Source organism: Ictalurus furcatus, chromosome 28 (assembly GCF_023375685.1).
Source record: "Ictalurus furcatus strain D&B chromosome 28, Billie_1.0, whole genome shotgun sequence".
Taxonomy (NCBI): Eukaryota; Metazoa; Chordata; class Actinopteri; order Siluriformes; family Ictaluridae; genus Ictalurus; species Ictalurus furcatus.
Window position 1 is genome coordinate 15,578,618 of NC_071282.1, and position 23,793 is coordinate 15,602,410.

General features: G+C 40.4%; 2 protein-coding genes across 7 annotated transcripts in view; one reads left to right on the forward strand and one right to left on the reverse strand.

The window, feature by feature from the left end:
- The first annotated feature begins 125 nt into the window (after positions 1–125).
- Positions 126–16,054, forward strand: srek1 (splicing regulatory glutamine/lysine-rich protein 1). Of its 5 annotated transcripts, none has more exons than XM_053617806.1 (12): positions 126–367; positions 3,215–3,348; positions 7,127–7,242; positions 9,313–9,471; positions 9,671–9,849; positions 10,015–10,145; positions 10,253–10,367; positions 10,486–10,575; positions 10,706–10,834; positions 10,948–11,019; positions 11,127–11,250; positions 14,329–16,054. In XM_053617806.1, exons 1-12 carry the CDS (start codon positions 240–242, stop codon positions 14,488–14,490), a joined length of 1,539 nt encoding a protein of 512 aa, XP_053473781.1. In that variant the 5' UTR covers positions 126–239; the 3' UTR covers positions 14,491–16,054. The 5 variants fall into 5 exon arrangements, with proteins under 5 accessions (XP_053473781.1, XP_053473782.1, XP_053473784.1 ...); XM_053617807.1 differs by having other exon boundaries at positions 9,316–9,471; XM_053617809.1 differs by lacking the exon at positions 126–367 and adding an exon at positions 6,684–6,812 and having other exon boundaries at positions 3,221–6,168; positions 7,066–7,242.
- The window catches only part of LOC128603410 (leukemia inhibitory factor receptor), a 17,176-nt gene continuing 9,431 nt past the window's right edge, over positions 16,049–23,793 (reverse strand). For both annotated transcript variants that reach the window (XM_053617804.1, XM_053617803.1), the window contains 10 exons: positions 23,294–23,429; positions 21,818–21,900; positions 21,361–21,571; positions 20,992–21,171; positions 19,595–19,726; positions 19,364–19,510; positions 18,370–18,507; positions 17,751–17,844; positions 17,572–17,653; positions 16,049–16,677 (listed from right to left, as the gene is read on the reverse strand). In XM_053617804.1, the coding sequence (XP_053473779.1) occupies positions 16,135–16,677; positions 17,572–17,653; positions 17,751–17,844; positions 18,370–18,507; positions 19,364–19,510; positions 19,595–19,726; positions 20,992–21,171; positions 21,361–21,571; positions 21,818–21,900; positions 23,294–23,429 (1,746 nt within the window). In that variant the 3' untranslated portion in view covers positions 16,049–16,134. The remainder of the gene's footprint in view (positions 16,678–17,571; positions 17,654–17,750; positions 17,845–18,369; positions 18,508–19,363; positions 19,511–19,594; positions 19,727–20,991; positions 21,172–21,360; positions 21,572–21,817; positions 21,901–23,293; positions 23,430–23,793) is intronic.

Genomic DNA, 23,793 nt, shown 5'->3' on the forward strand with positions numbered 1-23,793 from the left:
TCTACTTCTCTACACAGTTTAATAAATGACACTGCTAGAGTAAAGGCATCGCCTGCATTTACAACAACAAAAATGCGAGTCGGCTTTCAATGTTGACCTAAAAGAGCCGACTCGTTCGCGAATGACATATCAGGGAATGTGCAGTGAGCTGGATGCTGTGTAGCATGTTAGCACGCTGGCTCCGGGCGATTGTATATACATATATGTAGAACTTACTTGATGCACAACATTTGAACGAAATGAACGGGATGCCGAGTACCACGGTAATTCAGATTACCAACCTGTCCTCGTCTGTCACTAGCGAACAAATGCGAACTCTCTTCGGCTTCCTCGGAGATATCGAGGAGTTGCGGCTCTACCCTCCAGAGTAAGTGCATGCCTGTTGGGCTACGCCAATCAGGAAACACCGAGGATGTACAGGCCTGTACATAGAGTGTTAGCAAGCAAGCTATAGGGCCATGTATGTTGTTCTGGGCAAAAGTGGTTTAAATTATACATTCCCTGGAGTAGTCTGCTAAACGCATAGGCTTTTGCTCTAGAAAAAAAATATATACATATTTTTACAAAATATTAATAAAAAAAATCTACACGGATTTCTCCACAACAGATTGAACACTAATTAGCTTTGTTAGCGTGTAGCTAGCGTAATATTTATGTAACATTCACATTTATCTACACTACAAATTGAATTACGCACTAAAAAGCAGAATTGAAAAATAAAATACAGAAATGTTTCTTGTAATTCTTGTTTCTTGAAGACATATTTACCAAATATGATATTTTGTCCAATTGGACTTGAGGAGTAAATGTAATTTCTAAACAGTCTGTAAGGTTTTTAGTCTTTTGCTTGTAGATGATCTACACACCAGTCAGGAAAAGAAAAAAAAAAGTTAATAATTTTCTGCTAAAAACTACTTTAACCCTTTAATGTTTGTTAATCTAAAGAGGTAAAGTGTAAGAAAGCAGAATTAGCTGGTTAGGAACCGTCTTCAAAGTGACACATCTGAATAAGACGAAGTCGCAGCTAAGAGACAGTAGTAGTAGTAATAATAATAATGCACAGTATTTGGCCGGCCACTTTACTAGGAACACAATACTAATAGGTAGGACCGCCCTACCAGACTTTGCTCTCCGAAGAGCCTCAGTTCTTTGTGGCATGTATCCCACAAGGTGCTGGAAACATTCCTTTGAGTTTCTGCTCCATGTTGACAAATTTTTCCATTCTTTCGCATCCTGAAGATGCACTACTGGATTCAGATCTGGAAACTGGATTTAGGGTACTCAAGTACGCTGATCTCGCTCTCATCGTCATGTTCATTGAACCAGTTCAGGACGACGTGTGTTGCCACATGGGACGTTATCATGCTGGGAGTAGCCATTATACGAAGTGTAAATGCTGGCATTCAAATGATGCACGAGAGTTGAGAAGGGGCACACTGATCAGCCATAATATTAAAACCAATGACGTGAATAGCGTTGATTATCTCATTACAGTGGCACATGTCAAGGGGGTTGGATATACTCGGCAGTATGTGAACAGTCAGTCCTTGAAGTTGATGTGGTAGAAGCAGGAAAAATGGGCAGGCGTAAGGGTCTGAGTGACTTTTTAAAAAATAATAAAAAAAAAGGGCTGGGAAATCTCGGGTCCTGGAAATCACGTGGCTGTTACTTTAGCCTCTTTTCCACTGCACGGTATGACTCAACTCTGCTTGGCTCGCTTTACTTTTCTGAACTTGCTTTTCCACTGCAGTTTAGTGGCCGTCTCAACACTAGTGCTATCTTCCACTCGGCTTCACGCAGGAATAATGTTGCATTATCGAAGCCCTGTACAAATACACGCTCAGGCCGTACTCCAAACGCCTTTCCTGTTCACCGAACGCCGAGCCTATTAAGGATGTAAAATTACGGCGCTCTAGACCCTCCGTAGTGCTCGATACGACTAAGTTAGGTTCAGCCACGACAGGAGCGACTTCGATAAGCGCCCGATTGGAAATCGCTAACAAGCGGAATGTAAAAATCTAAGACAGAAACCTTTGTCGTAATTTTATCAGTATTGAGATAAACGATACATCATTTTCAATTAGCAGAATATTACCTACGCAAAGGATGTATTACATGACATTTTATTCAGGTACAATACAGAACCGCTCTTTAAGGAGGACTCCCTACTCCATCAGCGCGTGGCTCACGTTCAGTATCGGCTCGGCTCGCTTGGAACCTCTCCTGACGTGGTACTAAAAAAAAGTACCAGGTACTATCCGCAGTGGAAAGCCCACAAAAAGCGAGCAGAGTCGAGTCGAGCTGTACCCTACCGTGCGGTAGGAAAGCGCCATTCGTTGCAGACCAAAAGTACGTCCCAATTCTCGTACTCGTGCGCTATTCGATGCCGTTTTGTAGAATAAATAGTACAAGTACTGTGTTCACACTGAAAAGTCCAAATAGAAAAAGTACACTTTAAATACCCGGATGATGGACTTTTTAATTAACTGGAAAAACGAAGTGTGGAATGTTGGACACGTCATGCACTGAACTGTCGCCGCATTAATTACGTCGCGGAGGTGATGGGGCTATCAGGCTCCGATGCTGGATAAAAAATAACCTTATAAAATTCATTCTCTACACGGTTGAGTACATAGTGTATAAGTACATAGTGTATAGTGCATCATTGTGGACATAACTAACGTACACCCCTTCATGGCAACGGTGTTCCCTAACGGCATTGACTTCCTTCAGCAGGATTATACACCCTGCCAGACTGCGAAAATTGTTCGGAACGGTTTGAGGAACATGACGAAGAGTTCAAGGTGTTGATTTGGCCTCAAAATTCCCCAGATCTCAATCCGATCGAGCGCCTGTGGGATGTCCTGGACAAACAAGTCCGATCCATGGAGGTCCCACCTCACAACTTACAGGATTTAAAGGATCTGCTGCTAAGCTCTTGGTGCCAGCTACAGCAGCACTGGCGTTCACTGGATGTTTTTTGTTTTTCGCACCATTCTGTGGTCACTGCCACGTGATTGGTTGATGGATAATTACATGAACGAGCACAGAAGAGTACAGGTGTTCCTATTAAAGGGCTCGGTATATGCTAGTTCACAATCTATCAGTGTATGCATAATTATGCTTTTAAAAAAAAAAAAAAAAAAAAGATCAAAATCTTCCGTATAAAAATAAATATTTGACTGATATTTTTATTGTCTCTCTTCTTTTCCAGCCACACGCCACTTTCCTTCTCATCCAAAGTGTGTTACATAAAGTACCAGGAGCCGAGTAGTGTTGGTGTGGCCCAGCATTTAACCAATACTGTGTTTATTGACAGAGCTCTAATTGTTGTGCCATGTGCAGAAGGTTAGTAACATCTGGGTAACGTTCCTGTTTCTTATATTCACAGAAGGCTTGAAGGGTTTCCTGCAGAATCACTTGTCTTGTCTGACATTTTGCTTTCTTTGTGTTTTGTCGGTATATTTAGTGGATGGAGTAATATTCGGGAAGCTTGAGTTGTGTAATAGCGAAATGGACACTTGATGTCGATGTTGTTTAGCTTGTGTGTGTGTGTGTGTGTGTGTGTGTGTGTGTGTGTGTGTGTGTGTACATAAAATATGTTTGATGGTCTCAGGTATGCGTAGTTCATTAATTTCACAGTGCAACCATTCACTGTCTCTATATAACAGGGGTATTCAGCTCAAATTCATCCAGCTATGTAAAATTCCTTGTTTGCAAAAGGTTTTTATAAGCGACGTGACGGTTTCCTTTTTACCGCGTAACCATTAATGATCAGTTTAAGGCTGGACATCAGTTTGAAATGGTTGTGTGGGGGTTTTTTCACACTGGTGCATCACGTTGATGTGTTTTTAAACTTGAAGCAGTGAATAAATTCGCTTCCGTCCAGTCAACTTTAGCCCTATTCAGACCGGATTCAATTTACATGCGGTCCTGGGGTCATTTCCTATTTTACAGGTTCTCCTCTATGATCTTATTCCCATTCCGATCCCAGATTATCACTTACTGTTTTCCCTCCAACCTCGGAGGCCGTGTGATCGCTTTATTCTCGTCCGGATACACGTTTGTGATTTTCCTATGCCTTTACTTTGTCTGCTGCTACGTATCAGTGGCCCAGATATTAAACACTTCCCGAGTCGTGAAACGAGATTACGGATGCGTCTTGTATATTTTGTGAATATTGTTTTAACGTCTTTTCGCCCCAAAGTGAAATGAGAGCCTGCGTCTTTTCAACCGATCGGACGGCATGTTGTGAATGGAGCGCGGTCGTACGGCCACGTGACGCAGACATCCGGGTTCGTAGAAAGTACAACCCGCTAGAAACTCGCTCCTCCTGTGGTCATTTTATTGCCGTCTGGATGCAAGAGCTTTATCGCAGAGGAGATGTGTAAAAACTTATTACAGATGTCCCCCTGAGGAACTGATCCAGTCCCAATAGGGCTTTAGTCGTCATAATCGTAACCATCGTTGACTTTTTATTTATTTATTTATAACTAGCCGTGCTAGTTCTCTAATCAGACCAGAGGATTATAAAAATCTGTGTTAAAAAAAGTTTATAAAATGCCCCTTTCTTGATGAGCTGCCTTCTGCTAAATAATTTGCATAAACGCACGTGATTGGCTGAAGAGTCCATACAGGATCGCGGCGAGTTTTTTTTGTGTGACTGTCGCGGCCAAAAACGTGTGATTTTTCGCTACGGCGTTTTACTAAATTTGCGGATTTTTGTGCTTTTTTTTTTAATGTATTTTTTTGTTTTATTTGAATCGGCGAAATTAAAATCGCACGAAATCGTTCTGCGCGGTCTTTCGCAGCGATGTTTGTTTGGTAAACGACCTTTTCTCTGTACTCGTGTTCGACGCACGTGAATCGAAGAGGCGCGTCGTGATGACGTCACGCGACGCGTCTCGGAACAAATCTGCGGAAAACCCGCGTTAATTCTGAAAAATTGCAAGCTCCTCCGGATATCGCGGGGTTCGCTTGAGTTCGCGTTCACTTCTGTGATCCGGGCGGGACCGGGTGAAATGAGGATCTGCTACGGAAGTCGTGTTTAAAAAATACTAGACCTTACGGCCATTTAAAAATAGTTTTGTTTTTTTTAATACAGCGATTGGTATGATCCGGGTTTATCCGCTGAAACACCTCGTTGAACCGCGATCGGTCCGCCAGTTGACGACCCCTGCTATAGAACACGATTAATGGGTTAAAGCACATATACTCTATTTCATAGCACTGTAGGTGTACGAAGCCTTTTTGCTTTTTCCTGATCAAGAATTAAAATGTAATAATGTTTTAGTGTCTGTGTGGATCGGTTGTATTGCAAGGTGGTCTGTGATTTAAAAAAAAAAAAATTAACTTTTTTTTTGCGCTCAAGGTTATGATTAAAGGCTACGTGTGTGTGTGTGTGTGTGTGTTGTGGTGTTAATGTTGTGAAACACTCTGTCATGGCTGTACGTGAGTAACTAGGCCTATCTAACCAACCTGTTTCTTTTTTCTTTTTTCTTTTTTTTCCTTTTATTTATTTCTTTTTTTGACCCAAATGAAGAAATAAAAAGTATGCAGTGTTGTTAATAAACGATGGTATCCTAAATGAGCTGATCTGTCCCTGGAATTGAAAAGAAAAAAAAAAAACAAACACAAAAAAACAACAAAACATTGCTTGTCCTCGTGACGTGCAGGATGGCTTACTGCGTTAATTAATTTGGTTTCTGTATGTTTTTTCTGTGTTGATTATGTGTGCATATCAGATGACTAGAGTGGCCCAGGCGTTACAGTACTACACTAGCCTGACTCAAGGCTTTGTTTTCCAAGCCACTAAACCCGCTGGGGCCCACGCTGCCTTCAAGGGGGGATTGTGACCAGGAGCGTAGCCGCTGAACCTTCCAAGATGGACACCTTGTCTCTTTTTTTTTTTTTTTTTTTTTTTTTTTTTTCTGTTTCTTTTCCTTTTGTCTCTTTTATTTTTTTTTCTCTGACATTGTGTCTTGCCTCTTCGAAGAGGCTGTTGCATATTTCATTGTGTTTGTTTCTTTTTTTTTTTCCTTTTTTTTTTTTTTTTTCTTCTGTCCCCAAGTCCCCACCATTCCTCCTCTTCCCTATGCAGTTGTCCACTTTTGCGTGTCTCTCAAAGCTGTCCAGGTTGGCATCCAGTAATGGAGGGGAATTTGAACGGTACACAGGCAGCCGTGGCTGGCGATTAATTCTGATCTCTGTGTCTAATCTCTCTCTCTCTTTCTCTCTCTCTCTCTGTCTCTCTCTCTCTCTCTCTCTCTCTCTCTCTTTTTCTGTCGGCATTGCCATGCTTTCACTTTGACTTAAGGATCCTGTATGATAACCACAAATGAGTACTATATTAACTTGAATTAACCTCTACTTAAGAACTAAGGAAGTTACAGATTATTGGCTATTTGCTTAAAAGGAATCAGAATTTTTTTTTTATTATTGAATCAGTTCAATTCTAATCTATCTACGTGCTTTCCTCACCCAACACTATCAGTTATTAGACAGTCTTTCACTCGGCGCATGCAAGAATGAATTAGACTAGCAGAGTTAATAAAAAGAAAAGGAAGCTGCTTTAATGTTTTTTTCCCCCCTGAGTTAAACTTTTGCAGGGGGGAGAGACGGGATTTTTGAAAGACACTTAAAATGTTCTTCTCTTCTGTATCTGATGTTCTGTGTGCTATTAGTGATGCAGCCAACATGAACGGTTGTCTTGTGTTGCACACCCTTTCCAACACTGCGACACGATTGCCCCAAGGAGAAAAGCGCCCATGCATGATATCGTATGGTTCATGCCCATTATGTTTCCAGTACAGGTGACCTATATACCACAAAGTGTTACCTCATTCTCTACATTTGTGTTGAGTTTTCTTTTCGTTTTTTTTTTCTTTCTTTCTTTTTTTTTTTTAAAAGAAGGAAAAGGACAATATATTTTTTTTGTTTGGTTTATATATGCTACTTTTAGGACAATAGTAAAGTGAACAAGGTTAAAGCTGTGCTAGTAAATTGGACTAGTGACAGGCTCATGTATGATCGGTGTTGGATCTCCTCTCTCTTGTGTGCATTTAGAAGGGAGAAAGTGCTGTTGCTCTCCATTGCTCGCTCTCACATCAGGTCACTTGCCCCGTAGGAAAGATCCCAGAGGAAGCCAAGGCTCTGTCCCTTCTGGCACCCGCAGCCCCAGTGCCCAGTTTGATGCCCGGCGGAGGACTGCTGCCCATCCCCAGCCCTGCCCCACTGCAGAACGTGAGCAGATATTTCTCCTTTTTAACCGAAGTACCTCAGAATATATCTTCTCTTCAGTAGTTAATTCCGATGATGTAAGTTTGTGTTTGGAGGTCAGTTAGTGATGATAACGCTGCGTTCGACTCGCTGACACAACTTGTAATTCCCAACTTCCAACCAAAACGCCACCTCCTATATACTGTATATACTAGCGTTTGCTTTAGATCAGTCAGTGTAGAGACTTACATATTTGCTTCCCCGGGGGGGGGGGGGGGGGGATTATTTTAAGTTTTTCTTTTTTCTTCACATTGTTTCTGGACCATCATCCTTACTATGTTTAGTGAAAACAAGCCGTATTGTACTCGAAAGTAAGTCTGTTAATTTCACCAAATAACATTAGAGATTTAATGAAAATGTTTGTGGGTCAAGGTAGAAATATGTATCGCCTTCATGTAATGATATATATTCACAAATAAGTAATAAGTTATTCACAATTTATGGCAAAATATGCTACAACTTATTTTACAAAACTAAAAAATGCTAATTTTGCAGGCAGGCGAGGCAACTCGCACTACATGAGACGAGGTCTTGCATCGCTGTCTGCGAGCGGTTCTCACGCTACACTGCGAAAACTATTTCTGTCAGGGCCGGTTGCGGGAAATACCACACAACCCACAGGTGTCTGAGGACGAAACTACCTAAAGCTGTGATCATATGTAACATCTTGTTTGAAATGGCCAGCACCTGTCTTACATAATAGTCCTATAGACTAGACCGTGTTTTCACAATCGACCCTGAGCTGCTTTAGGCGCGCTCTCAACTGCATTTTGGAACGGCGTATTTTACAACCCTAATTCCATAAAAGTTGGGACGCTGTGTAAAATGTAAATAAAAACCAGAATGCAGTGATTTGCAAATCTCACAAACCCGTATGTTATTCACAATTCAACATAGAAAACATATCAAACGTTTCAACTGAGGAAATGTAAGGAAAAAATAAGGTTGTTTTGAATTTGGTGTCCGCAACACGTCTCAAAAAAAAGTTGGGACGGGGGGCAACAAAAGGCTGGAAAAGTAAATGTTTTCTGTATTCTATTGTGAATGCCGTACGGGTTTATGAGATTTGCAAATCACTGCATTCTGGTATTTATTTATGTTACACAGCGTCCCAACTTTTTTGGAATTGGGGTTGGGTCCCACTTTGACCAGCGGATTTCATCAGGAAAACACATTGCGTATGAACACAGCCTGATTTATTTATTTATTTATTTATTTATTTATTTTAAAGCTACCAAACCATGTGAGATACTAACATTAGTTCTTTCGAGGGATCTTTATGTAACGTCAACTAATGGGTAGGTTAGCCATTTCTTTAGTTTTAAATTAGTTATGTCTTTTCTCTATCTGCGCTCACGATCATTAGCATCCACAAGAAATACTCCCTAACAAAAAAAAAGAAAATGTTTATACTTCGTTTGTTCTTTGTTGAGGCTTATCTTATATAAGATAATATAAGAAATATCACATCAGCTGCTTAATTAGCTTGGTGATGAGCATCTATCACACAAACGTTCGTCCAAACACTGTTTATTGATTGGCAGGTCGTTCCTGGTGCCAGCTTACCGTTCTCTTTCTTTCATATCATTCTGATATGTCACCCTTTTTGCATTCATTCGGTTCTACGAAAAGCCTTGGGCACTGTACCTAAGCATTTCCATGGTAGGGAAAACCCTGATAAACTTGACGAGCATGGGGGCATCGGTGTTTTTGTTCCACTGGTAAGATCGAAAATGACATCATTCCAACCTGTGCATTACTAGTTACGAGGTGAGTTGAACGCAGCATAGGGAAGAGTTCTTCAGCAATCGAGATCGGAGAAAAGCACGAAGCCAGATTTGCTGTTTAAAGAAGTTCAATGATGATGATGTTTCTCCATGTAAACGGTTTTGGAGAGTTATCTGATTATTTTGTAAATGTAAGAACACTTTCTCATCGATTCAGGGTGTCTGAGCTTGGAATGAAAGATTTGATTAACGAAATAGATCAGAAGGTTGCGTTCACTTGTAACGATTGACATCCTGTGTAATTTAGCAGTTGGGTTTGCCGCTGGCAGCACGGGCCCCACTGCACCTCGGGCTCGACTCGCCGCTGAGCGCCATCTCCTCTCAACCCCCCATCATGGGCAACGTGGACCCTTCCAAAATCGACGAGATCCGCAGGACGGTGTATGTCGGCAATCTCAATTCTCAGGTATCCACTAAAGCGTCATCTTTTATTCAGTCTGCAATATCCCTGCTTTCGACTTCGTTTCCGTTTAGATTTAATTGTGGATTTTGGATCGTTTGCACATAACACCAAACACCGGATACGAATACGTTCGGTTATGCCGTGAAAACTCTCGAGACGGCGTAAACGTCTTTCAGTAATGTTCTGAGCGTTCCTCTTGTAGACCACCACGGCAGACCAGCTGCTGGAGTTCTTCAGGCAGGTCGGCGAGGTGAAGTTTGTGCGCATGGCAGGAGACGAGACTCAGCCGACGCGCTTTGCCTTCGTGGAGTTCGCCAACCAGGACTGTGTGGCTCGAGCGCTCGCTTTCAACGGAGTCATGTTTGGGGACAGACCTTTAAAGTGAGTCAAGTCTTTTTCCATCTGCACACACACACACATGTTGTTGTGATGTTTCAGTTAAGTAAAACTGTTGTTGTTATTATTATTATTATTGGATGTATTATTTTTCACATGTGACCCTGATTGTTATTGTATCAGCTTTAAATTCTTTCTGTGTAATATTAGGATCAACCATTCCAACAACGCCATTGTGAAGCCTCCGGAGCTGACTCCTCAGGCTGCTGCTAAAGAACTGGAGGATGTGATGAAGCGCGTGAGAGAGGCTCAGTCCACCATAGCGGCAGCCATCGAGCCAGGTTCTTCTTAATCACAGGCTTTGATTGTTGTATAATCTGTCTGTGTTAACCTGTGTGTTGAGAATCGATGTATGCGTTGAAGGACATGTCTTTCCTGTCGCATACAGTAGAGGACAAAAAGCGCTCATCCAGCAGATCCAGGAGATCAAGAAAGTCCCATTCCAGATCTCGCTCTCATTCCCGTTCTCGCTCGCAAAGGAAACGCTCCCGATCCAGACACGGGTGAGTTTAAAGGCTTTTTGTGTCACTTCTTCAGACCACGCTTCTTCTGAACAGTGATTTTATTTCACATATTTGAACGAGTCCCACGCATCTAATTTGATTTTGCTTTGCGTGGAAGGGGCCGGCCGTCTCAGAGCGCGTGGAGGAGGACGGCTGACTCGCACAAGAGACACTCCAGAGACAGGAGATATAGCCGCTCACACTCCAGGTTAGAGTAAACGCTGACCGTACTTGGACTTGTACGCAGGCTTGTCTCATTCAGGACTGAATGTCAGCTTGGAAAAGAATCACGAAGCCTTTCTTTGTAGAAAATGACTTTTAACTTGTCTTTTTGTTAGAGAAAGGCGGAAAGACAGGGATGGGAAGATGAGGAGGGGGGCTGATGCTGACGATAGGAGAAGGGACAAAAAGGGAAGAATGCCTTTTAAAGGTTACAGAGGATCCTCGAGATCCCCCAGCAACAGCAGGTCAGCAAAACGTTACGTTTATTCACTTAGATAATGATACCTTGGTAAAAAAAAAATAGACAGTAGGGGTAAAAAGCCTTTTTTAAATTTTTTAAAAATTTTTCTTTTAACAGGGGACACAGGAAGAGGAGCAAATCACGCTCCAGATCTGTAAGGAAGAAAGCAAGGTCTCCATCACCAAAAAGGTAAAATCCAGCATGCTCTTTGCAGGTTATCTCGAGAAGGACACGGCATGATCGAGAAGTATTTCTGTAAAATATTGGGAGGTTTAATGTTTTGTTCGTTCCCTCAGAGGAAAGAAAGACCGGAGGAGAGAACCTGGGCGGGACAGCGGTAGGGAGTGGAGAGCGAGATCAACATCCCGGAGGAGGAGCAGAGACTCGGACAGGCAGAAGAGCAAAGCCAAGTCCAAACAGGTGAGACTAATACACGCGCTAACCATACATACATATGAAGTCCGATTTATTCCATATGCACGCGTTCACACGAATGTACCTTCACATCTCAGGACCACCAGAAAGCCACTGCTGGGCTGCTGATTGAGGTTTTTAAACATTAAGTAGTAGTTCAAGCAACTGTTTGACGCTGAACACAACAGCGCTTCACCTTCACGTGCTCACTGAGAGTAGGCTAATGGTTAAGAGGCAGGAATTTGGCCGATAGTTGTCTGCAAGCCTTTTATAATCGACAAAGTGGTGTGTGAGAAGGCGGGACTTACAGAGAGGGGTTAAAGCAATGCAAACATGCGCATACATGATGCAGTATTAGACCATAAGCACATCATAATGAAATTAAACTATTTTAGTTGACATGTCCGGGAAAAAGAGGACGTATGGTCACCCTAACAAAAGCATTTCAGACAGCACTTTGTGTTCAGTTCTACCTAATTAACTTTGCGTGAAATTTATTTGTGCGTGCACCCGGACGTTGCTCGTGTGAGTCACGACTGCCAAGAGAGAACCAGAACTGTAATCAATCAGCTGTGTGTGTTCTTTAAATAAAAAAAATAAAAATTGTAATCCTGATAGTGTTCCCATTTTTTTTGCAGAACATACCTGTAATCTGATTACTTTGGGTTTTTTTTGACGTAACTCTAACCGCTTACAGCTCTGTTGTATCCTGATTGCGTAGCGGCGTTGCATGTATTCCGTTACTCCCCAAACCTGTTTATTAGAAGTACAATTTGCATTTAAACACAAAATGTTCAGCACTGTCGTTAGCCTCATTGCCCAGAGCTTACCGTCAGAGATAAGCGACTTACAGGTTAAGATAAACCATAGTAAACCCTGCAGGATAATGCGGCAGTATCTGTGACTCTGGTGCTCTAGATGTAAGGCGATAATAAGTTAATCGTTTCAGATATTCTTTGGAAATAACGTTCACCTGCACGCTATCTTCACTTACGTGACTGATTACAATCAGTTCCACTATTAAGGTCTACTTCAAAGGAAAAATAACACTTTGATAATATACTTCAAAACATGATTTTATCTCTGGAATCGGGGTCAGAACGTTTCTGCCTAGTAAACTGCGGTCTCCAATCCGTCGGTTTGATTCAGAACACAGATTTTTATTCTTGGCGGAAGTGCACCTTGGAGCAAACATTTCTTGTTTGGTTTTATTATCGGATAAACTCATCAGTTTGAAAAGACAGGAGTTGTCAGCGTCTACGATTTAGCCTAGATAGCATAGCTGTTATGAATTATGACCCTTGCGACATGAGACACCTACGCAGGAAAGTACGCTTTTCTGCTTTTCCAGCTAAAGCTGAAAGGTCAGATCGAGCACGAAGAAAAGGGCAGATTTGCAGTAGTGCTAGAAAGTTTGTGAACCCTTTACAATTTTCTGTATATCTGCATGAGTATGACTTAAAAACATCATCAGATTTTCACACAAGTCCTAAAAGTAGATAAAGAGAACCCAATTAAACAAATGAGACAAGAATATTATACTTGGTCATTTATTTATTGAGGAGAATGATTCAGTGTTGCATATCTGAGTGGCAAAAGTATGTGAACCTCTAGGATTAACAGTTAATTTGAAGGTGAAATTAGATTCAGATGTTTTCAATCAGTGGAATTACGATCAGGTGTGAGTGAGTGAGTGAGCGAGCGAGCGGTCTTATTTAAAGAACAGGATCTATCAAAGTCTGATCTTCACAACACATGTTTGTGAAAGTATATCATGGCACGAATAAAGGAGATTTCTGTTGAGTTGTTGATGCTGATCAGGCTGGAGTCCTCTAAAGGGTTTGGACTCCACCAATCCACAGTCAGACAGATTGTGTACAAATGGAGGAAATTCAAGACCATTGTTATCTCAAACTTTCAAGCACCACTGTATTAATAATAATAATAATAATAAAAATCTATAAAATTCACCTGGCAGTGAAGGCAGTTTACTGAAGGGAAAAGGATGTGGGATGCGAGAGATGCTTTTGGTTTAAATGTAAATTAAAATTCGATGACACAGTGTCATTCATTGATTATGTTAAATATTTTAAGCCTTGACAAATCATCGTTGTGTAAAACACTTCGGGACTCGCCTTTATATAGGAAAATAATAGAGATGCACCGATGTATCGGCCGATGAAGGCAATTTTTCACGCTATGGGCCATCGGCTGATGATTTAAAAACATCCCGCGATCAGGGCCGATTATATCCTGTCAATCAAAAGAGGGCGGGAAAACACATCGATTTCATGCCGTGTGTGAAGATGATGTCTTGTGTGTGGAATGATGACAAAACTGCAGTTTGTAATCTCTGTAATCTCTGCACTGATCAGATTTTACACCAGGAGTGAAGCAGGAGTTTCGGCGTCAAGTCTAAAAAAAAAAAAAAAAATTCGCCGCACTGCTCGAACTGAATTAAAGCACCAGTACACTGATGAAAGATTTAAATGAAGACGAGTTGACAAAAAAGTATATATTGCACAGAAAAATTATATTTGTAGAGTAGTGTATTTCATATCCAGTTAAAGTTAATATATAAAAAAGTTGATGATCTATATTACCAGGTTGATGTTCAGTGATGACGTTGAAATGCTTGTGTTTGTGGTGAGTGAGTGTGAGACTAACAGGAGGTTTTTTAGACTTCAGTCCATGTTGATATGAATTAATAACATTCAGTAAGTTAAGAAATCTTACTTTAATCTTCAGAATTGAGTTCATGTTAATTAGAGTAATGTGTTTTCTGTTTGAGACCAGTTACTGTGAAACAACTCGTTGAAATGGAGAGAATAAAGTTTTTATTTGTATTTCTTATTAATTTAGCGGTGCATCTCTAGAGAATAATATAATATATAGGAAATGATTCAGCTTGGTGGTAGTAACCGTAACTCCGCTTCATGTCGTTTTCACACTACTCCATCATGGATTATTTTCCTATAACAGCAAGTGTTTTTTTTCCCTTTATAGACAACACCCCTGTAGAAAAAAGGCTTTTCAATAACCAGCGTGTGGTGTTTTTTTTTTTTCTTTTCTTTTTTCTCTCAGACGGAGAGCGGGTACAAGCAGAAGGAACAGGACTACGAGAGCGATGGTGAAGACATGGGTGGATCAGGTGTCAGCGAAGACTTTTCTCCTCACGCCCATCACAACGGCGAGTACAGCAGCATGCACGCAGACGAGGGCGAGGACTTCTCCAGAGCTGAGTAAAACCCACTAACTGAATTACGGCGAGCCGACACTTCACCAGGGTTCACATACTTGAAATGTTCCTGTTCTTCTTTGTACAGTGTTTTTTCTCTTTTTCTCTCCATCATGCTGTTAAGATTCTTCAAACTATTTTTTTTTCTTTTTCTTTGTGCTACTTATAGTACGAGAGCTATATTGAAATATCCTGTATGCTTGTGTGTGTGTGTGTGTGTGTGTGTGTGTGTGTGTGAGAGAGTATATATAGATCCAGATTTCTATCTCCTTTCTTCTGTTTTGTCATTTTTAGATATGAAGCACCTCATGGACCTGCCTCAATACTCGTCACACTATCTAATATCCTGACTTTTTACTAGAATCCAGGGGATCATTTCTTTTACACTCATTTATTGATATAGTTATGCAAATGCCCTCAGTTATTAGGAGTATAACCTTAGTAATAACATGTTAAAGGAAATACGGGGGGGGAGACGACACACATAGTATGTAAAAAGTGCCTGGGGGAAAAAGATGCACATATTATGTATAATTATAAAACATAGATATAGCTTGTGCATTTATCTCAGTAACCCATTAACAAGGCTAGTAGTCAGTGCTTTTTAGATGTATTTTTTGCACAGTATTTTGCATAAACCAGTAAATAATGATGAGGTATACAGTACTATTACTGTACAGTGTTACTAAAACCGTCCGTCGGATTTTTTCAGCTGGGTTTTCTTTTTCCCCCATCATGTTTTATGTGCAAGTCTTTAAAATTGAAGGAAGAATTGGTGATATCTGACTGTAAAAAATAAATATATATAATATATATATATATATATACACACACACAAATATATATATATATAATAAAAAGTGTGTGTATATAATATATATATATAACTGATTTGAGTTCTATATTGTCTCATCCAAATTTGGGAACCTTACAATGATCCTGAAAATAAATTTTTTTTATATAGTTTTGTTTATTCAAATATGTAGTTTGGCCATACATGTATGTATACTGTATATAGTTGAGTACAGATGTTTGCACACCCTTAGGACAAAATGATGATTAAATGAAAATAAGAAAAGCTAAAAAAAAAAAAAAAAAAGTTAATTTCAATAATGAAGGTTTGTAGTGTATGTTGTGACATTAATAGAAGGGGGGAACGTTTGCATTTCTTTCCACGCGTGTGATTCTTCTCTGCATCGTCATCTAATCAGTTCTGGAGTCACTGGAAATTTCTTTTTAAACTGTTTTGGATTGTTGTCTAATCGCAGGACGTGCCCATGTGTGTTTCGTATTTACCTTCCTAGAATTGTATTTTGTTCTTGAACTGTAAAACAAAGATACGTTTCACTTTTTTTTTTTTTTTTTTAAACATTAGAAAAACATAGGGGGAGTAAACTTTTAAAAAAATAAAATAAAAATAAAAAAAAAAACACCTCAAATGATCAAGACGAAGTGATGGTTCTTGACCTATATTCTTCTGTGTTGTGTGATTCTGTGCATACATTTGACCTATTTTTGGAAATGAATAAATATTCCCTGATACATATTAAAGATGATGTACTTTAAACGCAATGGTTTCACTCTCAAGGTTTATATATATATAGAAATATTATTATGGCAACATATTGGTTTCTTAACATATTTATATACAGTTAAGGAAATGGATTTACAGTGCCATTTGTGAGATATATTTGATCAGGAGCTCTTCTCATTTTCTCTGATAAAGAGAGTGACTGTTGAAGGTACTCCTGTCCTGGATCTGAAGACGCTGCGCCTGAGCTGGAAGGAGCCGGAGGCGCAGCCTTGGTGATCTGCTGGAAAAGCTCCATGGTGGTGTAGTCGCTCATGAAAGCACTTGTTGGGTTTGCTACAGCTGTGGAGACAGTCTCGGTGCCTAATACGCTAGGTGGGTCCGTTATGTTGTTCGCTCCTTCAGGTGGGTCTTCTGTAGAGCCTTTATGATTACTGTCCGTGGGAAAAGCCTCATTAGATGTCGAGTCTATTGTGGTTGAAATTGTAGGCGATGAAGGAGGTTCGTTATCTACTGGGGGAGGTGCCGTATTAGGCATAAGGGTGGCCTTGGTCCAGTCCTGAGAGACGTTACAGGCAGAATGTGTCTCCTTTTTGGCTTCCAACACGGACACGTGTTCTTCCGTCTCCTCGAGGTTCGGCCTGCGAAGAAGCTCCATCACCTCCTGTAAAGGAATAAAGAGTAATGTTTTCATATGTGGGAAACTGTCAATACTGTTACTCTGCAATAAAAGTAAAAAAAATTAAATAAATTATATATTATAATGATGATAATAATAATAATGAAGCTGCATCATTTCTTGGACAGGTTCTCTGAATAGTTGAGGGTTCTTATCTTGAAGGAGATTCACTTGGAACTCAAACTGAAGAGATTAAACAAATTTCCCAGGAAACAAATTACAGTATGTAAAAATTCTTCAGACATTTCAAAATATTCCTTCTTGAACCCGATTGGTCAGAAGGAGTTGATTCATTTTCTGTAACTGCAGCTCTGACAGTAGTGATGTTTGTATTTCAAATCCCAGGCTTGTATCATCGTGCTCTTTCTAATACTTTATCGCTTCTATAGTAACAGCCCTTGTACGACGGACGAAACACACAATCCAAGACTGATAATTAAATGGACTTGTAAATGTGTCGTTATTTAATAATGAAAACATTTAAACGTTGCTATTGTGCCACTTTCTGTAAGGAGACTGATCATTTAGCACTTATGGGAGGGAAGAGTCTCCGGTGTCAGCTCACTCTAGCAGTAAGTACGTTTCCCACCAATGGAGAGTCTTCAGTACAGAGGACTTTGTGGTTTCTCAGTAACAGGACAAGCTGTGTTTTTTTCTTTTTTTCTTCTTATTATTATTATTAACGTCAAGTGAGAGAAAAAGAGACTAGTGCGGGAATGACAGTTTAGAGCTGGAACAGTATACGAGAAAACAAGAACTTGCTCAGAAGTATAAATACTGTTCGAGTGCCAGAATGACTCCGCATCCAAGAATTACAGAATTATCAAGTGAAACTTTTATCATTCCAATACATCTAATGTTCAGAGCCTTAAAACTCACCAGTTCCTGACCGCCTTCAATTTTCTGTACAGCATTACTGTTGCATGGGTTGGGTATACTTGGCCATAGGAGTTTCTTGGATCTAGGTTATAGCAATAGGTTTGGTATCAAATCATTCAGTTTTTTCTTGCAATAACATTATGATTAAATTTGTAAAAATGTTCAAACCGGGGCTTAACCTTTTCAAAAGCCGAAAGCAGAGATGAGTGGCAAGTAGCAGAGCAATTACGCCTGCAACGACTCCTGCCAACATTCCACCAATAGCCACCGAGTCTGAGGAACCAGATATTCAGTTACGTTTTACATCCAATACAGAATCTTCAGCTTGTGAAACCTGTAACCGTACTGCTGCACTGGAAGCATACATTCAATCATAAAAACTGCACTAGTTGTTGTTATAAATAAATCAATCAATCAGTCAGAAGCTCCATTACTAAGATATGTCTTCAAAGCTCACGAGTACGAAGGGTTGCACCCTCAACGGTTTTTAAATGGAAACAATATAAATGAAGAAGAAGCCTTTATTTGTCACATATACATTACAGCACAGTGAAATTGTTCTCTTGGCATATCCCAGCTTGTTAGGAAGTTGGGGTCAGAGCGCAGGGTCAGCCATGATACGGCGTCCCTGGAGCATAGAGGGTAAAGGGCCTTGCTCAAGGGTCTAACAGTTGCAGCTTAGCAGTGCTACCACTATTTTAAACTGTGGGGTTGGTAGAAAACTAATGGTGGCTCGATGTCTATTTTGGGCGTCCAATACCACTAAACTGCATGATGTGTTTGAATGGGAAAACTTACCCAACGTGTCAAAGCACTTCGGTTCACTCCGCTTTCCCTCCCCTGCAGACGTGTATGCGGACAGCTGCACACAGTAGATACTTCCACTTCGCAGATTCAGCAACTCGTAGCTGTTCACGCTAGGATGCACGGTGATATCTGCCAACACATCCACATATCCAGAATAAACATGTTTATACATGTTTGATTTGAAGGGTACTTCCATTGGGCCTTTATACTGTATATATGTGTATATATATATATATTATTCGACAACCCATCGTACCGACCCATCGCAGGTCACAATCGCGCACACGTTCACACACGACGGATCATTTGGAAACGCCGGTCAGTGCATGTCTTCGTGACTGGGGGAGGAAACCGAAGGAAATCGCCAAAGCGAAGAAGATCATGCAAACGAAGTGGAGTTCGAACCCCAGAGGTGCGAGGCAAAAGTGCTAACGGCTAAGCCACCGTGCCACCCGAGGAGTCAAAACATATCCAAATGTGTATGAGGACAAACGTTACAGAGAAACTGCAAAATGCAACATTATCTGTCCTGAAAACATACAGCTTTACATCTGACTGTTACAAATCTCTGAAACTGGAGACTCCTTCCAAAAAAATTATAAATAAATAGAATAAAGCAAAAGGAGATTGGCATCCTGTCCAGGGTGTACCCCGCCTTGTGCCTCGTGCTCCCTGGGATAGGCTCCAGGTTTCCCCGTGACTCTGAAGGAAGGATAAGCGGTATAGAAGATGGATGGATGGATGGAAGCACAAGGAGGTATTGTCACGTGACCCGACTGAAAGCCGAGTTCCTGCTACCACCCCGAAGTTGATTATTATTACGCTGACACTGGAGACTCCTTCCAACGTTATATAACCTTTGATGCTGTAAAGACGTCTAGCTCTTTATATCTGCTGGAGTTTACAGAAAAATGACTACTGGTTTGCCAGCAATTTGCTACCGAGTGGAGTTATGAATATCTCACGGATGTAACCGCTGACTCACTTTTTTTGCTGTTGTCTTGTGTGTAGCGGATGATGTAACCTTGTAGAAAGCCACGCACGTCCTCTTCAGGCACCGGGCTCCATGTAGTCACAAAGGAACTCTGGGTAATGTTAGAGCTGCTCACATTCCCAGGAGCAGCAAGTGGAGCTAATTAGAAGAAGATACCGAGGTTAGTCTTGACAACGGTTATGTTCTACAGCAGTGATATTAATGGTGTGAAGCTGGACTGACTTCCTTCAGCGAGGTAGACCTGAGTTCTTCCGTACGTCTGATCGCTGTTATTTACATTCTTCAGGTTGCAGGTCTCTTTTTCATGCCTGACATGCAGGAAGAAGTGGTATCTCTTATAGGGCTGAAATGCAACTGCACATAACGCAAAAGGAAAAGCGCCGCTTAAGATAGACATACTTCCAAACGGAAAAATGTATGGTGCGTTATAAAAACCGGTCTGAAAGATCCGTTAGTAGAAATCGTAACTACATGAACAACTTTTTTTGCATGTGTGTGTGCAAAACCTTGAACATAATATTCACAAATCCCTCCCACAGTATGTTCATACACATTTCTGAGCATACTTTTTCCTTAAGCCTTATCTATAATGAACGATGAGCACATTCTAATCAGGTTATAATGCAGGCATAAAGCCTTATTCAAGATCATTGATCTTTATCCACACCACCACGTTGGTGGAATTCGGATCATCGATAATTATTCACAATTACAGGCATGGAATTATGCTGGGTTTTTTTTTTTTTTTTTTCCCGGCATTGATGATATAATGTCATTAACACCACTTATAATGCATTATAACTAGACATAATGCGTAAGACACAGAACGTGTAATGTCTTTTAATGAAACATTTCGTTAACGATTACATATTACAATGTTTCGTATTGTTTTCTTCGAATTTTAAACAATTTTTTATTTATTTAATATATATCTATAATGAAGTATGAACACATTCTTAACAGGTTGTAATGCAGTCATAAGGCCTTATGTTACAGGACCATGGCTGATAATATTTATATCGTTTGTAATAATATTCAAGATTATTAGCACTGAATTATGAGTCTTTTGGCACTGATGATTATATATACAGTGTTATGAGCACTACTTAAAATGCATTATAACAGTACTTAATGCACAAGACTCAGCCTTTTCATTAAATATTTCATGATTTCAATGTTTCATATACTTTTCTTTGATTTTGTTCGAAACTATAATGAAGTATTATAAGTGAAGCGCATTCTAACGAGTGTACAATGCCTCGTTCATAAGACCTTGTTCAGGATTATTTATCGTCACGTGGCTACGTTAGTGGAATTTGGTTTAGAAATAATTATACACCAAATCGACACTGAATTACGAGTCTTTTGTGGCAGTAAGTAATCAAGAACACTACTTATAATGCGTTATAACCACTCAAAATGCATAGTAAACATAACGTGTAATGCATTTTCCTAAAATATGACCTATTTCATGTGACTGTTTCCCTAAGATATTTATAATAATGTGTACCCTGCATCACGAACGCATTATTACATGTTATGAATGCACAGTTTCATTGTAATTCCATTTCATACGTGTTCATAGAGGCTTTTAAAATGAATGTCAGGGAATGAAGTACCGTTGGAAGTTTGGACAGTATGGTTGTTTTTCCTCGTGTAGAAGGTTGCATAAGCTAATTTCTCATCGCTCGCCCGCCACTCTACAGAATAGCAAGGATATTTCTTGGACAGCGTGTTATTCCACGAAAAACTGAAGTTGTTATTACTCATCAGATTAACTTTAAATGCTCCGTCCAAATCTGTTGACAAAACAAATAGAGTTGAGTTATATATAATAAAGAACAACTCTGGTATATACGCTAGTGTCAGTGCAGGCACATCAATTCAAATTTCCTTTATTAAAATAAGTAAATGACACATATCACGTATGACATATATGCGCATATACTCTCACATAGTATCCGTTATGAATATCTGAGATGACCTACCGCTATGATCCTCCATGGCGTCTATGACCAAGCGTGCAGCAGGCGATGATCCGGCTTTGTTTACGGCACTGATGCTGAGTTTGTAGGCAGAATAGCACAGAAACAAAGTGACGGTTTGCGCTTTGAGGGAATAACTGCTTCCTTCAGCAGGTTCCCCAGATGTCTTCTGGACTGTCACATTGTAGTTTTCGACTGCCTGACTGAGCACATACTGAAAAACGCCAAAGAGAAAAACGATGGAAAACAAATAAGCGGTTCATACCCATATGAAAATGTCTGAACATACTAAATGTAATCGTTTAGCACATTTGAACCTAAAGTGTAACAAAAGGAAATTCTATCCTAAAACCTATTCGGACTAATTTATTTTAAATGATCAGTGATGCCTTTGCCTACAGTTGACTAAATAGTATTTCGCATTAGAAAGGAGAGTGAAGAAAATCAGCAGAGCCCGTACCTCCCACGTCACGGTTATTTTTCTCTGTCCAGGTTGGACCGGATAGGAATGAGTTTCTTTTATGACGGGTGCATCTACGAATTCTGGTGAGAAAAATAGGTCAAACATACAATAAGTATCCACTATGAACCTGCTTCTCTAACTAGCAGGCAATCAGACAGGATTCAGTAAAAGGACCTTGCGTAAAAAAAAATATATATACACACACATATATATATTTAACATGTCATGTATTAAATAATGAGTCTTTATTGGTCACATATACAGTAGAGCACAGTGAAATTGTTTTCTTCGTGTACCCCAGCTTGTTAGGAAGTTGGGGTCAGAGCGCAGGGTCAGCCATGATACAGCGCCCCCTGGAGCAGAGAGGATTAAGGGCCTTGCTCAAGGGCCCAACAGTGACAGCTTGGCAGTGCTGGGGCTTGAACCCCCGACCTTCCGATCAGTAACCCAGAGCCTAAGCCACCGCTGCCCAGGGCATGTCGTTATAGGCTATTAATAATAGCATGTTGGGCATGTTATATTATTAAATAATCAATAATAATAGCAGGCTCTAATAAGTGCTATAGAACCACGTCATACTTTGTTTTCTGTTGGTTGAATTTCCGTGAAACAAGTTAGTTCTGGTCGTCTCTTATGATTCGCATAAATAGTCGTCCCTTCACCAATTTCTCTAGTTTTCTTTCTCTTGAATTCAAATCCAGCTTTAATTTGTCACACACACGCAATCATGCACAGTATGACGTGTAGTGAAATGCTTTTTACTACTGTCCGTGAAACAAAATAGAAGGGAAAGTCCATCCATCCATCCATCTTCTATACCGCTTTATCCTTTTCAGGGTCACGGGGAACCTAGAGCCTATCCCAGGAAGCATCGGGCACAAGGCGGGGTACACCCTGGACAGGGTGCCAATCCATCGCAGGGCACAATCACATACACACTCACACACCCATTCATACACTACGGACACTTTGGACACGCCAATCAGCCTACCATGCATGTCTTTGGACTGGGGGAGGAAACCGGAGTACCCGGAGGAAACCCCCGCAGCACGGGGAGAACATGCAAACTCCGCACACACAGGGCCACGGTGGGAATCGAACCCCCGACCCTGGAGGTGTGAGGCGAACGTGGTGCGAGGTGTGAGATCCCCTGCCTTGTGTCCCATGCCCCCTGGGATAGGCTCCTGGTTAAGTTTATCCTTACCCAGTAAGTATAAGCGGTACAGAAAATGGATGGATATTGTTATTAGATTACATGGAGCATCTGCCATATTACTCCCTATGAATGAGTACTACTAATCAACAACTATCAGAATGAGCAAATTTCATTATATCTAGCAGTACTGTCAGAGCTGCTGTTATAGAAACTTAATCAACACCTGATGAATCAGATTCAAGTATTCAGCTGCACTCTATTATAAAATGAGCTGTGTACTTTAGTTATACTTTTTGAGAACTATGTTAGGACTTTACCTTGTGGGACTCTGATGATCTCACTCAAGGGACAAAGAGGACACTTAGTAGTTACAGCACACTGTATTTGCATCTCATAGGATTGAGAGGAGACAGTATGTTCCACGGTGCATTTTCTTCTGTTCTGGGACTTCACCTACAGCGTGAGGGGGAAAAAAAGAGAAAGCATTCAACACCTCAAATGAATTAATGTTTCACATGAAACTGTTCCCACGTTCCTCGTTAGAGAACGCTGTCTTTATATCGAACCGAAAGTGGTCTGTCATGATAGCGACAAAATATTTGAATACCTCAAAAACATGAAAAGGTGTTGAGCAAGATATAAGAAAAGGTGCTTTGTCATGTTAGGCTTGAGTTCACGTCAATTGACTTCTTTAGCTAGCTTCTTTATCTAACTAGGTGTTGATTAGTTTCCCAGAAATTAGTCTTCAGAATGCTGGTTGAGACATTTTATAAATTATATATTGGGGTTTATTTTGGTTCATATTAATGCTTGCTAG

What these genes read in the sequence shown, in the direction of transcription:
- srek1 (XM_053617806.1), top strand. Translation starts at nt 240, where the DNA reads ATGAACGGGATGCCGAGTACCACGGTAATTCAGATTACCAACCTGTCC. An exon ending in GCCCTGCCCCACTGCAGAAC is followed by an intron (nt 7,243 to 9,312) that starts GTGAGCAGATAT and finishes TGTGTAATTTAG; the next exon opens with CAGTTGGGTTTGCCGCTGGC. An exon ending in AGATCCCCCAGCAACAGCAG is followed by an intron (nt 10,835 to 10,947) that starts GTCAGCAAAACG and finishes TTCTTTTAACAG; the next exon opens with GGGACACAGGAAGAGGAGCA.